The sequence below is a fragment of the Antennarius striatus genome, chromosome 2, assembly GCF_040054535.1.
Source record: "Antennarius striatus isolate MH-2024 chromosome 2, ASM4005453v1, whole genome shotgun sequence".
Classification (NCBI taxonomy): Eukaryota; Metazoa; Chordata; class Actinopteri; order Lophiiformes; family Antennariidae; genus Antennarius; species Antennarius striatus.
The window spans coordinates 14118514-14133953 of NC_090777.1; the positions used below are offsets into that span (position 1 = coordinate 14118514).

Below are 15440 nucleotides of genomic sequence, written 5' to 3' on the forward strand. Positions count from 1 at the left end.
CACATGATTCCCATGGGTGTGTGAACACCTGGAGAACAGCACATCACTTGAAACAATTTGGAAGAAGAAGAAAAATTTATCTTAATATAGCTTTATTTAAACGAATACAGACACCTTTACAGAAAAATAGCAATCTAATGCCAGAACAATGATACAGGAAATATTGATCGCTATGCTCAAAACATTAAAATATCCACTGTTATAGTAGTACTTAATACAGTAACATATAAAGGCTGCGGAGGTGTCCTCCATTCTCCGTAACGCGAATTGGTTCTTACGTCGTGTAGAGTGACATCATGGACAGTCAAACAGATCAGTGTGTTCGGAGCTGTGCAGACTGAGACACATCTGTCCAAATGCGATTTGGAACTACTTCAAAAATGTTTCAATTTGTCTTGCAAATACAGTGCGTCCTCGCACATTAACGCTCACAACTTCACCTCAACGTGGATTTTTGGTATGCAGTCACATACCGTACACGCATTCTATTGGCTGACGGCATCTGCAAGTGTGCTCGTTCCGTGAGTCTCGGATTTACGTGTGACACAAAATTGCTTTCAACAGTGGATAAGAGTGTGGGAAAAGGTAATACAGATAGAAGGTGGTTTAATATCAGTATGGGGAGGGTTCATAATCGTTTAAATTACTGTAAATAATAAGATAAATAGACCATAGCTCTATCGTGGAATTTGTTGATCGCGTCGTCCTAGAACGCATTAACCATGTTTAACGAGGGTTCACTGTATTGGATTTTAGGTGGTGTGTGATTGTTCAGACTACAAAAGAGCCATCCATTTTCAATCTTGAATGGGCTGAAAGTCAGATTTTGGCTTCCAGTCCGAAAGCAGCATAAATTCAATGTGAGCCTTAAAAAATAAATATGTTGAAATATCAGCTGTAGAATTGCTGTTTATCAATTCAGCCACTATGATTCAGTTAATCAGGCATAGTGATAGAATTTCTCTTATCCATATAAGAGTTTTTAAAATATAATCTTTTTCAAGGATGTCTCTTTCCTGCCTTAATTGATGCAGATACGTAATTAACACTGATATGGTGCGATGCAATGAGCTAATTCATATTGTTCACAATAGAGATAGCTTCTTACTGTCTTTTGCTCTCAAACTTTGAGCCTCAGGGCTTTTTCTACAGGTATTATACGACTTTTACTGTACACAAAACATTCATCTCCATGTTTTTGGAGGGGAATTCATCATAATTATATGAAGCTAAAGGGTGTAGTCGCTATGCTTAGGGCATAAAAATGCTCAATATTGTTAGTTGGGATTAGGCAGGGTAAAAAAGTACATAATGTACAGAAATGTCTGGGATAAACCATCAGCTCTTTGGTCAAATGCAACTTCTATAATAAAATTGTAGGCATTTGAAACACAATACGTTTTAAGACAGATGTATCATCTACTGTAGTGCTGCCATGTTAATAGATTCTGCAACTTGTACCTTAACCTTGTCCTACTTGTCAACAAAGAGGTGAGTATAAGAATGGGCCATTTTCACCATCCCCTTGAAGGATATTGATCCATCACATATTTTGCTGGTACAACACCAGTGATCCAAGGGTCTTTTCTCCACCACATTCATTTTGTGCAAACATAGATTCTGTACAAGGATTCACTCATTTCAGCTTCATTTACTAATGAGTTTTTCGTCTATGTTTTGGCTATGCCAACCATTTTTTTAAATCATTGCCATCCTTAAATACTGTACAGCTCCCCACTGCAGAGGTTCAAAATAGAAGTCTTTTGAAAAATAACCACTATCTCTTATGACTTTCTCTTGCTGACTAAACTACTATTAGAATTAAATATGACGAGTCTCATAAACACTGTTTATTCAATTTCTAAAAGTGCTGATATGCAGGAACATGAGAACAATAAATATGGTCAAGGATTTGGTTACTACAGCGATGCATTGCCTTCAGGTGCTTTTTCTGCTTCGCCTGAGCATGATGAATCGTGTTCAATGCTTCCCTGGTGTATGTCCTTTAGCCACGGTCGCCAGAGCTGGGATCCGACTGCCTCTGCCCCTGGGCCTGGCTTTTGCCCCAACCGACCAGGCCTGCTTTAGCCTGGCTCCACCAACAGCCCTGCCTAGAGACACACATACAAAGCCTTACAGCAAATCCTTGTAAAAATGTAAACTGAGAAAATGCCCCACCCCCGTTTGTCTACTATTTACCACTAAACATGGTGTCCTATATCTCTTGACACCGCCTTCTTGACCTTTTGTACATAATGACTGAGTCTATGTTATATCACAAGGCTTACTTTCATCATGTGTTCTCTCAGAATAAGGAATAAAATACTTCACTGATCTGTTTGGGTATAAGTGGCAATGGTTCTCTGTAAAATACACAAAGAAGACTTGCATTTTTTTCCAAGATTGTGGAAAATTTTACACCTAAAAACAAAAGCAGTTCCTTTTCTGGCATTGTTTATTTTGGAGGTAAAAATATGGAGAAAGACAGATGAAAGAAAGCTACCATCACTGTCAAACATGCTTCGAATTATAACCTTTTTTTTTTTTATTTGTTGATTATTTGCAAACTCGTGGTGCCTGCTGGTGTTTGTCATTAGACTTTCAGTGTCCAGTTCAAAATGCACACATCAACAAAGGGAAGCAAATGCTCAACGTACAGCCACTCTTTCTAAATGCAAAAAAGAGAAGAAGAGCTTCTAGTCAACAGTGTTTTGTATGCAGAAAAAATGAGTTAACAAGACTCACAGTGATCTAAAATCTTAGCAAAGAGGATAAAACAAGATAAAACCTACTGGTGAAGCCAGTAACAATAAAAAATACAATATATACACATAATGAGACAGTAAAAAAAATACTGATGTGACCAAAGAAAAGGGCGTGTGAAATAATGAAAACCTTTGGGATTATGAAATATTCAGCAGAAGTCCTGTACTGTAGTGTGTGTGGGTGAAGGAAAAAGATTATTTTAGCAATGTGAGATGTCCTGCAACACAAAATAGGACAACAGTACTTAAAGATACCAAAGGTCTTGTGATAAGATGTGGCTGTAATGTTTGAGTTAATAACACCGGAATAACACCCACTTCCATGAACGTAAAATATCAACCAAATCAATATTAAAAACCCGACTACACTAGACCCCAAACTCAATCTGTCACTATTTTTATGTGCCAGTATATTTCAGTGCTCTCAGACAGGAACTAATAGTGGAAAAGCTGCAACATGAAATTTCACCAACAAGCATGGGTACTTTGTATAGTTCTCACAGTGAGCGTTGAGGAGGTAGGTGTAAACAGGGGGTGAATGAATGCTTTACCTTGTACTGGCTGACTTCTTTGGGACACCACAGTCCAGCGTGAGTTTTGTTTACAGCCCTCCCTGCCCATGAGGTGAGCCTTCCAGGCCTGGAAACGGGACAAAGTAGCTCAGTGAGTCCATTCCTCTCTCAGGCACTTTCTCCGTCAGGACAACCATGGGTGACTGTAGGCCCGATGAAGGCCCAAATGTCTATCCTCCCTCTCACTAACATAGCAGTCTTTCATCAGGTCAATACTCAGATCAAGAACAGTGAGTGTGACTTGTTTGAGTCATTTCCTTCATTAATTTTTAGGATTGGCATACTATGTTGGCAAGATATTTAAGAAAATCAGGAATTTGGTATCATTATAATACTAGGTACATCTCAGTATCAGGGCTTTTCATCAGCTGGGAGGAATCTTGGGAAATTCCTGCTTTGTTGCTCAGATTTAATCAGTTCTACATTTTAAAGTTTTTCTGAATATCAGTAAATATTCCAACTTTATTTCCAACAATGATTCAAGATTATCTCAATACTACTTTGTCAGAAATAAATTATTAAATATTAGTCAACACTTGCTCTAAGAGTTGTTATGGTCAACATCTTGTAATAAGACCAAATTAAACTCCTGTTTACAGAATAATTGCTAACTTAAATCTCATTTCACAATTCTTTTGTGGAATCTATCCCAGGTGACACTGGGAGGGAGGCATGGTACATCCTGGAAATGTCACCAACTTTTTGCAGGGTTATATGAAAGAACAACCAGTCACACTTAGGAGGGCATGGCTGTAAAAATTGTTAAAACTTATTTCTAAAAAAAGCAAACATGGCTTCTTTGTCTTTACTTCCGCAATAACTGGAATCTCAAGTATGTGATTTCATTCATCTTAAAACAAATGAAGCTACTGGGAACAAAGGCTTCACCTCCTTTGAAGTTTTAAAGGCCAAAAATAACAGTGTTCTACCTCAACACCTGTTTTCTCCTCAAGCCTGACTTTAGTTGCACTTGAGTTTCTGCATTAATATAAATTTGGGGGGAAAATGCACGGATTGACATTCAGAAAACCATAACAGAACCTAGACTTCAGCCTTTTTTTCATTCATTCATCTTTAAGAAGACATGTTCATAATCATCTCGTCTACAGCTGCTAAAGCCGAAATACTGGTTGCCGGCTATGCTGGAGCCTATCCCAGCTGACTTACAGGCGACAGGAGGCCCTGTGTGGGTTATGTGTAGCCCTGCGAGTCGCCAGCTCATCGCAGGGCTACACATACAAAAACACATGCTCACATTGAAACCAACGGACAATATAGTGTTTCCAATTCACCCACCCACGCAGACATGGGGAGAACAGGTCCCCAGGTGACCTCGAACCTGGGACCTTCTTACTGTGCAAAACTACCCGCTGCACCATCAAGCTGCCTTCTCCTTATGAATTTAACTATTTGGGAAACAAATTTGTAAAGGTTACACTTTTATCTTTCAAACCAGTAACTACTAAAATGAAAATTTGTGTCTAAGGTCACAAATACCACTTTTGCCTTGTGTTTATGTGGTTATATTATAACCTCTCTCATAGTTGAATTTGAGCAAATTTACATTGAAATTGTCTTGTTCACTGTTAAACATTATTGAAATACAAGCGAGTTACAGAAACCTATGAGATGCACACTTGACAAAGAATGTTTTTTGTTTTGTTTTTATTTTGCACAACATTTTCTGGGAAGTTGTTGATAAACCATAGAGTCACATACAGATGTATTGATGGACAGACACAAGTAACCTTATATGCACCCTTTGACAGGAGAGTAAAAAAAAAAAAATACATGACTGTTCAACTGCAAAACTCATGTTTCTATCCCAGGGATGAAAATAACACACATGCTCCAGGTCCAGTGCTTTTTGTTTCTTAAGTCACACTGAGTATTTTCTTGGACCTGGCCATTGGTTTACAATAAATCATTGTTATAGGGATGGGAGTGGTGCAGTACAAAATCTTACCTCCTCTCCAGGCATGAAATTGTTGTGACACAAAGGGCAATGGTTGGAACCTTTACCCAAGACAGAAGCTGAAATGGAAACACAACACCCTTAATCTACTTGTAAAACAAATCCAGAAAAAAGTTCCCAAACACTGAAAATGCTTTATTAGAATTCAGCTTTGAGGTATGGGAACATTTGTGTAAACAAAACCTGGTATAATTCAAGTTCTTTAAAAAAAACAAGAGGATTGAATTTTAGAGGAACACAAGAGGCTCAGTGGTGTCAATTATGTATGGAGATCTATGGCTTGTGTCAAACACACAAACACAACAGATAATTTGACCAAGGCAAAAACCAGCAAGAAATGTCTCACCAGAGAGAACCTTTCAAAAAATGGAGGATCAGAAACAATGGCTTGTTCTAGCATCAGAGTGCTGACGTAGTAATTTCTCTACATCACCAAGTGCAGGATCTATGGCTTTACATAATCACCATATGTGTGTACAATACAGAAGAATGAAGATCTTCTCTTAAAAGTCTTTCACACAAACAAACCACAACATATAGATTTTGGTAGAATCCTCATAAACGTGTAAGCCAATTACCTGATCTCAGTTGTACTTTTAGCACATTAATGACACAACACCTGTCCAATAACAATAACTGTGATGCATGCTGCAATGCAGGCTAGAGAGAGTCAACCAAATCCTCTGTGTGATAAAGATCTTGCCTACAGCAAGATTATGTTGACTTATCACATTAAATTCTGCTGCTTAAAATGTAGAAACTATATACTGTATGAAGAGCATAACATGTATGATGATGATCAACATCAAACTGCCATGTCAGAGCTTTAATTTTGCAATGGCTTGAGCTGGGGTGGAGAGGCAAAATAAAAATGTCACAATAAAATTGTATCAGGTATCTGTCAATGTGACTGCAATGTAAGACTTCCAGATTCAGTAAATACAAGTTTGCAAATTATGAAAGCAAAATTACTTACGTCAACTTTAGCAAAAATTGCCTTGGTAAGCTAAAAAAAGCAAATCAACTCCACCTTATTTTGCTTACATTTGGTGGTTTGGATATAGCAGTCAAGATTTAAATGAATTATTCAAACAAAACCACCATGTGCATTATTTTAAACCTTATTATTTCAAAGATTATCCAATGCATGAAAGAGAGAGACTGACTCACGGTTGCAAGCTGAACCCTGAATATGCTGACTCAGGTCTTCGGTGGCCACAGCCTCTAAGCAGCGTAGGCATTGGCTGAACTTGGATCTGCTTTCACATTCGTTCAGTAGATGCTCTATGAGGCTTCCAATCTCGACCACCTGTAAACAAGACACAGAGATGATAAAACAACTACAACTTGTCCATCTAGAAAGAGGATCAAAAATATGCCAATACAACTGGAAGTGTAATAGTTGTCCACCTGTCTACATTCATCACATCGTTTCAGCATAGGACAGTGTTTCCAGTAGTGAAGGTCCAATCCATCCTCTGTGAATGACTCATCCTTTTTGCCGCAGAATATACATAAACTGAAAGATCAGATTAGGCAATATATTGAATTATTGTTAAAATCATTGTTTCAATGCATTAGTCTTTGCACAGGTACCCTATTGTCATAGAAATAAAGTATTTAAAAATAATTCACTGCTAAAAGTGGGCAGAAAAGAATTTGGACAAGGTGCCCTATGTGTCTTTTATACATTGCTACATGACTAATACTTGTTTTAAAGACCTCTGCTTAGTTAAATGTTACTTACTTGTCCAGGTAGTTAATAGACTGTTGGTCGTCAATTGCAGTTGTTAACTTCTTTTGGGGCTCTTTTGTGACAGCTGGAAATGAGAAAGACAACTGTTGCTTTTCCAGACTGCATCCGCTTAATGCCACTTTTCTGAGCTTTGACCCAAAAGATCCAGAACTGTACAGTACTGTAAGGCCTTTACAGACATTATGTGAGATGTGATGCCTGAGTAAATCTACACTATATTTAACACTGGACTATTAAAAAGCAATATATTCCAGTTAGATGAAATCATATTCACATTTTAAGCAGTGACACACTCTGTTACTGACATGCCAAGAGAAGTACCTGATAAATAAAATGCTGTAAAGCTCAGTATCATCATTGAAAATTGTGAATGCAGATTTTCCATTCGAACATGAGCCAAAACAAGACTTGGGTGGTTGTGCTCACTTTCCCCCAAAAAGATGATCATTAGCACATTGCTGTTTTTGTGGCATAATGGAAAAATCCTTTTGGTAAAAAACAAGCAAATTTGTACTCGCTGCTACAGAATATCCTTGGTATGAGTATAATCTAAGGTGCTGTAGTATGTGTCCTTCTGTTAAAGCACGTGTACCTTTGCCAGATTTCTGGGACTCTTTTTCAGCTTTTGGAACTTTTTTCTTGGGCATTTGTCGTTTGATGCCTCCATTTCCTCTCTCCTTCAGACAGAGACAATGATGAGTAGATGTACATATATCACAAAACCATCCATAAACAGGTATTACAAAAAAGAAGCTCTATACAACATTGAAAGTGATTTCAGACAGAGAATTAAAAGCATATACAGAATATTGGTAGTTGTATCTGTACAAGTGAAAAAGGAATCATTCCTGATCACTTGGGGTGCGCAGTCTGTATAGAGTCAAAAATTGAACTTATCAGACATTTTTAAAAAGTGAGATATATATATATATATATATATATATATATATATATATATATATATATAGTTTCTGATTGATGTCTAGTTGTTAAAATTGGATTATTGCTTTAGGTTTAATGGAACTGCAGTGATTCATGTGGTGGGGTTGTTTGGCAAATGATGAACACTTGATCAAACATTTTGGCAGCAGCACGTTATTAAGCAACATGCTCATTGAGTCACAAGATGGCAAGGTCTCACACACACACACACACGCACACAAAGCAATTTCAGTTGTATCTACTACTCTTCCTTTAGGTGAAGATGATAAAAAGCAGCCAAACGACATTTACAATCACAGTCAATAAAAAAATAAACCAACTATTATTTACTTGAGTCTCCACTGGTTTTCCATCAATCTTGGCAAACCCATCAAAAAGCGTTTTGTAGAGGAAGTTCTTTCTGGTTGCAGCATCGTTGGGTGGAAGGTGGCTGAGAACAGCAGTTCTGTGTTGCTGGTACAAGGAGAGCATGATGTCGACTGCCTTCTCTCGAACCACTGGTGAACTATGTGCAAAAGCCGCTGTACAAAACTGATGGAAGGGAAACAGGCTTTCTCTTAACATGTTAACATTAAACAAGGTTTTTGACTGATGATCAAAATATTATTCTGGAGCTTATTTTATATTGTTATATAGTTTAAGCTTTGTTTGATCTTCTTAAGAGAGAAAAGAGAACGAAGCTTTTTTCATTAGCATTAAACTTTTTACAACCCACAGCGCAAGACACTGCAGAAAAATGATATTATATCTGCTCCCTGTGATATGTCTTGCAATAGGCCAAAAATACAAAAAAATGTCACAAGATACATGCAGTTTGTTTGTCGTGTACAGGGGGAATCCTCTTCTCACAAAAAAAGTCCCGCTATTCCTTCCAGCACAATTATGTTTGCTTTTTCCAACTTCTTTGCTTTTAGTTTTAGCAGAGATGTTCTAACATGGACTACAATAAATAGATAGAACTGGTTTGGGAAAAACTGACTTCTTAATAATATTTTAAAAAATCAATACCAATGGTTCTAACTATGTTAAATGTGTACATAGCCTGCATGTGGTGCAAGACAACCACCACATGACGTGCAACATGGCAAACTTCAAATACAGTGATTTCTTGAATTTGCCTGTGGAATTTGCCTGAGAACTACCTGTGGGAACATTAAAAAAAAAATTTCTAAAATCACAAGTCAATGATATTATTAACTTAAAGTACAATATAAATTTAAATGATAAATTATTCAGATAATAACTTCTATAAACTGAATTTGAATCACATTTTCGTTCACCGGGTCATCATAAATTTGCACATGCACATTAACAACTTAGTTATAGTCGTCAACCTGGTATCGATGCTTTTGCAGAAGACACCAGTTCTCTGTAAGTAGGGCAAGTCATACAGGAAACTTGATTTCTTGAGCTAGAAGTTTGAGGAAACAAATGTTCTGTCCAATGAGAATTCTGCACAGGGTTTTTAAATTTTATTTATGTGAACATAGATATTAAAAACTAACTTTAGCTAATGGCACCAACATTCAGACTTCTCGTAAAACTGATAGCACTTAGGATACTGTATTGGTTTATTTCTGGTACAACCTGATTTCTGAGTAAATTTGTCTTTGTCTAAATTTGTCTAAGGTACATACTGTATATGGCGGCTGATGTTGGTAAAAGTTTGTAAGATGCTAAAAATAAACCCATCTTATTTTACCTAAAGCATGCTGGTGAAACAAGGCAGGGCACAGAAAGGATTGAGATTCAATTTTCACAAACAGAAGTCCTTTTTCATTAAGCAGTATTATGAGAAAGGCCTACCATCTGATATGAACTCTGTAACAAGAATAAAGTCATTCTTCCTTTGATCATTCATCATTTGCTTCAGGGACAACATGCAGTTATTCTCTATTGTCTCTGCCACCAATTTTTCATTTCAATTACAGGAATTTCAATCAGCCCATTTTTTTTGGCTGTGACCTCTGAGTACATCAAAAAGTAAACATACTGAAATTATGGATGGACAAATATTGGACTTGTAATATGAACTATAGGAGAGCTGTTTCTGTTATCTGGTTTGAAAGATTCAATCATTTACCAAATTTGTTTAGTGCATAAATAATAAAAAATATCTGACCTGAATATGGTATGCAGTTTCTTGAATTTGACAACAAACACCCAACAAAGAACTCTATGATGGTATATGTAAGTTTACACATACATACATGGGGTTAAATCATTAAACAGATATTTTGCCCCTGCAGAAAGGAAGATTTCATTATAAGCAGGCAATCACCATTTCCAATTATAAATGCTGATGCTTCATTATTGTACATATTTCTAACATATCCTCAAGAATTAAGAAAGCACATGTAACTTTCTTTATTTTCAAACAAATTAGCTGTTACTTGTTGCTAATTTCCACAGTAAGAATCAAGGATCGCCAATACTTTTAAACCATGTGAACATTTGTCAGCAATCGCTATGGCTTCAGCTAATGTCTAGAGCCTGTTAAAAGTACCTCTAGATGTTGTTAAAATGTAGCAATTATGTATGTATATTTCTAATTATGTATGCATGTATGCATTTGTTTGAATATCTCTTCACTTACACTATTTATTTTGTTAGTTATTCAAACTATTCTTATTATTTATCTTATTTGTTGCATATCCTGTTCTTCCATTCTCTCTGAGTACTACTGCTGTAATTGTGAAAATTTCCCCACTGTGGGAAGAATAAAGGCATATCTTAAGAATTTGTATCTACTTTAAAAGAGTGATCAAATGAGACCTGATCTGATATATCTGATTGACACATTATCATATCACTTGGATTATTTTAACATCAGAACATTTATTCTGCAAATCATTTCTAAAGGAGGCCCGACTCTCTTTTTCAACTTATTGTGTGTTTGTATCTTGGTGAATGTATCTTGTGTGTTTTTCACATCAAACTGTTTGATGTGACAGTCAGGAGAAAAGGCATTCAAAACAAAGCATGGCCTTCTGTCACATCTCAATCAAGACTGCTGAAGTTCCCAGGCAAAGATGTGAGACAGCCAGCACAAAGGGACAGTCGATAAGTAAGCATGCACTAACATGCAAACGCAGGCCATCCAATTCCACCTGTGTGGCTTCTCCCACAGAGGGTGGAGCGACAAAGAAGCCAAACCTAACAATTTGCTCTCACTGATAAAAGCTGTGTAAAGTCAACAAATGGGATTAGTGGTGGGGGATGGGTGGAGGAGTCGGTCAATAAACTAGAGAGGGGAGGATGGTATTGCTTCTTGTTCTGCCACACTTGGTCAGCAGTTGGATGATTTGCAGACAACAGAATAACTTTTTTAGGATCTGGTTATTCACAAAACATATTCACCATTAAATCTACTGAAATCTTCTTCTTCTTCTCTTGTAAAATGTTCTAAATGTTGAATGTGATTGAAGTTCTTTTTGCAAAAGATCTTCTTCTGAGGCACTTTAGTGCTTTCATCTAATGAATATTGCAAAATGTTTGAATGAGATTAAAGTGTTTTTTGCAAAAATTAAAAATAAAAATAAAAATCTCCTTTCGGCTTTTCACCTCAGGGGTTGCCACACCAAATCAGTTGCCTCCATCTAACTCTGTCTTCTGCATCCTCTTCTCTCACACCAACTACCTTCATGTCATCTTTCACTACATCCATAAACCTCATATTTGGTCTTTCTTAGGACTCCTGCCTGGCAGTTTAAAACTGAGCATCTTTCTACCAATATATTCACTATCTCTCCTCTGGATATGTCCAAACCATCTCAGTCTGGCCTCTCTGACTTGACCTCCAAAACCTCTATCATGGGCTGTCTCTCTGATGTACTCATTCCTGATCCTATCCTTCCTGGTCACTCCCAAAGAGAATCTCAGCATCTTCATCTCTGCTACCTCCAGCTCTGTCTCCTGTCTTTTCTTCAGTGACACTGTCTCTAGACCAAACAACATCACTGGTCTCACCACAGTTTTGTACACCTTTCCTTTCATTTTAGCTGAAACTCTTCGAGCACACATTACACCAGACACTTTTTTCCACCTACTCCATTCTGCCTGTACACACTTCTTCACCTCTTCACCTGCATCTGTAATACTCTTTTTTGGCAAGAAACCATACTGCTGCTCACAAATGCTCACTTCTGTCCTTAGTCTAGCTTCAACCACTCTTTCCCATAACTTCATTGTATGGCTCATCAGCTTTATTCCTCTGTAGTTGCCACAACTCTGCGCATCTTCCTTGTTCTTAAAAATGTGCACCAGCAAACTTCTCTTCCATTCCTCAGGCATCTTCTCACTATCTAAGATCCTGTTGAACAACCCAGTCAGAAACTCTACTGCCACCTCTACTAGACACTTCCCTACTTGCAAAGGTTTATCATCACAACCTGGTCCACTACAGCCACCTCTCCTAGTCTTTGTTCTGTCTCATTTTTCCTTGTTCATCAACTCTTTGAAGTACTCTTTCCATCTTCCCATCACACTACAGGCAACTGTCAATACACTTCCATCCCTATCCTTAATCATCCTAGCCTGCTGCATGTCCTTCCCATCTCTCGCTCTCTCTTCTTGCCAACCTGTATAGATCAGTTTCTCTCTCCTTACTGTCCAACCTAGCATACATGTCATCATAAGCCCCTTGTTTGGCCTTTGCTACCTCTACTTTCACCTTACGCTGCATCTCCCTCTACTCCTGTCTGCTCTCTTGAGTCCTCTCAATGTTCCTCTGTAGTTGCCACAACTCTGCACATCTCCCATGTTCTTAAAATGTGCACCTGCACATTTCTCCTCCATTCCTCAGGCATCTTCTGACTATCTAAGATCCTGTTGAACAACCCAGTCAGAAACTCCACTGCCACCTCTCCTGCTCCCTCTCTCATCTGTCCTTCTGCATTCCTCTCCTGGATACCAAACCTGCCCATCACCTCCTCATCACCTCTGTTTCCTGCACCAACATGTCCATTGAAATCTGCACCACTGACAACTCTCTCACTTATAGGTATGCTCTGCATCACTTCATCAAAGTACAACTAGAATTTCTCCTTCTTCCCCAGCTCACATCCTACCTGTGGACCATACCCATTAACAACATTTGAACATCACACCTTGGATTTCTAGCTTCAGACTCATCACTCTATCTGACTCTTTTTACCTCCGGAACATCCCTAACAAACTCCTCCTTCAAGATAACTCCTACTCCATTTCTCTTCCTATCTACACCGTGATAGAACAACTGGAACCCTGACCCTAAACTTTTAACCTTGCTACCTTTCCACCTGGTCTCCTGGACACACAGTATGTCTATCTTCCTCCTCTGCGTCATTTCAACCAACTCTCTACCTTTCCTGTCATAGTCCCAACATTCAATGTCCCTACTCTCAGTTATACACTCTTAGCGTTCCTTTTCTCTCTCTTCCGACGAACACGTTTTCCTCCTCTCCTTCTTCGACCAACAGTAGTCCTATGTCCAACAGCATCCTGTAGGTGAGCAGCACCGATGGCAGTTGTTGTTAACCAGGGCCTCAACCGATCCGGTATGGAAGTCATAGACTTGATTCGCATGTTTGATTTTGAAAAAGTTTTACATCTGATGTCCTTCCTGACACAACCCTCTGTATTTATCCAGGCTTGGGACCGTCACAATAAGACACTGGCTTGTGCCCTCTTGCGGCTACATTAGCACATGTGGATGTTTATGTATCTACTTATTTATTTTGCCTCTTTCATTCAGGCCTGATTTAGGATTAAATTTTTCAGATGGTCTCTGTGTCTGTAGAATCAACTGAGTCCCCTATATTTGTTTTCTTAATCAATAAAAGAATCAGATAATGGCTCATATCTGAGGTCTTTGCATTCTTGTTTTTAGCATCACCAAAAAAAAGGATGTATGTTTTTAGCTTATTTTAAGTTCTTTACCATAATGACATTCTCCAGGGTGAAACCACAGTCCTCTGTTCCCAGTTCAGCAAGTATCTTCTTGAGCATCTCAACCCGACTCTGAGCCAAACGAATGGGGAAGTTGGATCTGAAGGGTTTCACAAGCTCACCAGGGATTATCTGCAGGGATCGTACGTCCTTCAAAACAGCAAATTCCTAACAAGGATACATGAGAATGAGACGTTTGAAATTTGACAATGTAAAATGCAAAAGTTAAGGAATCTCATTGCTAAAGTTACAATTCCACCATTAAAATAATGCTTCAGGCCAGTAACAAAAAATAACTGTAATGCTACTCATTGGGTTTGTCATTCAACACAAACATTTGTAACAGACAAGAGAATACATGTAAGTATAGAACTAAAGTAAAACAGAAGAAAAATGTCGCTCAGTTGCCATTTAAGCCTCATCACGTGAGTGGAATGTGTGACGGTAGTATAGGAGACACACACACACACACACACACACACACACACACACACACACACACACACACACACACACACACACACACACACACACACACACACACACACACACACACACACACACACACAAAGAGGTATTCACCCACTTTTCTTAGAGGGGATGGGAGATGATATCAGGGGTATCCTCACTTTCCTACTCAACATCCACACCCTTGCATAAGCACAGTTTCCACTTAAGGCACATTATAAATTTTCCCAAACAAACACATCATTCTCTTATATGCTACATGTCATCACTCAGTCATAAGAGTGTGACTTTATTATGTCACTCACACTACAGTTCATGGCCATACTCTAGCACAGAGAAAAAAAATACCTATTTAAATGCTAGACGGAGGCAGTCTTGGTAGACACACAACATGGGGCTTGTTTGAAGGCTGGAGCAGAGCAGGACAACACCTCAAATGCCTCCTAATTTACACTTGTATGTCAAGTCGCATAGAATAGCACTGTAGCATGCAGGTAGCTAGGCCTCTGTAATTAAGCTCATGCAAGATAAACAAACTTTAGAATCTATTAAATAACATGCACACAATAGAATGTGTACCCTCTTTATTACTGTGGAAAAAATACAGCACACACTTACAAACATTGACAGTTTCCTTTTTCTATTTCTGTGTAACTATTCTTTAAAAAAGTCTCAACTAGGTGAGTGTTGGGCATAAAGAAAATAAAACTTAAAAAAAAACAATCACTGAAAAAACAGGGCCCCAGGTTCAACATCTACAATTAATCAAGACAAAAACAGGTAGGGAATTTGCTCTGGGCAGCACAAAGATATGTCCAAGCACGTTCAAATTGGTACCGACAACAAAGATAAGCAGAACAAGAGCTCCTGGTAACTAGAGACCAGTTCATTCTTTAAAAAAAATCTAATTAATGGTTTCCAAAATATCAAAGAATAGCATTTAGTAGGGTGTTTTCACCCCACATAAATATCTATCCTGGCTGCATGTTGACAACTCAAACCCCAAAGTCTCCTTTACATGACTCCTTTTAACT

At 38.1% G+C, this 15440-nt stretch overlaps 1 protein-coding gene across 6 annotated transcripts in view; it reads right to left on the minus strand.

Annotated features, from left to right (window-relative positions):
- Positions 1–68: 68 nt before the first annotated feature.
- The window catches only part of cep104 (centrosomal protein 104), a 36755-nt gene continuing 21383 nt past the window's right edge, over positions 69–15440 (minus strand). For 3 of the 6 annotated variants that reach the window (XM_068334494.1, XM_068334505.1, XM_068334513.1), the window contains exons 13-21: positions 13930–14106; positions 8341–8541; positions 7661–7745; positions 7060–7132; positions 6723–6831; positions 6483–6621; positions 5304–5371; positions 3317–3404; positions 70–2111 (exon numbers count right to left, since the gene is read on the minus strand). In XM_068334494.1, coding sequence (XP_068190595.1) covers positions 1981–2111; positions 3317–3404; positions 5304–5371; positions 6483–6621; positions 6723–6831; positions 7060–7132; positions 7661–7745; positions 8341–8541; positions 13930–14106 — 1071 coding nt within the window. In that variant the 3' untranslated portion in view covers positions 70–1980. Of the gene's footprint in view, positions 2112–3316; positions 3405–5303; positions 5372–6482; positions 6653–6722; positions 6832–7059; positions 7133–7660; positions 7746–8340; positions 8542–13929; positions 14107–15440 lie in introns of those variants that run through there. The other 3 variants (XM_068334522.1, XM_068334530.1, XR_011038173.1) reach the window with 3 other exon arrangements.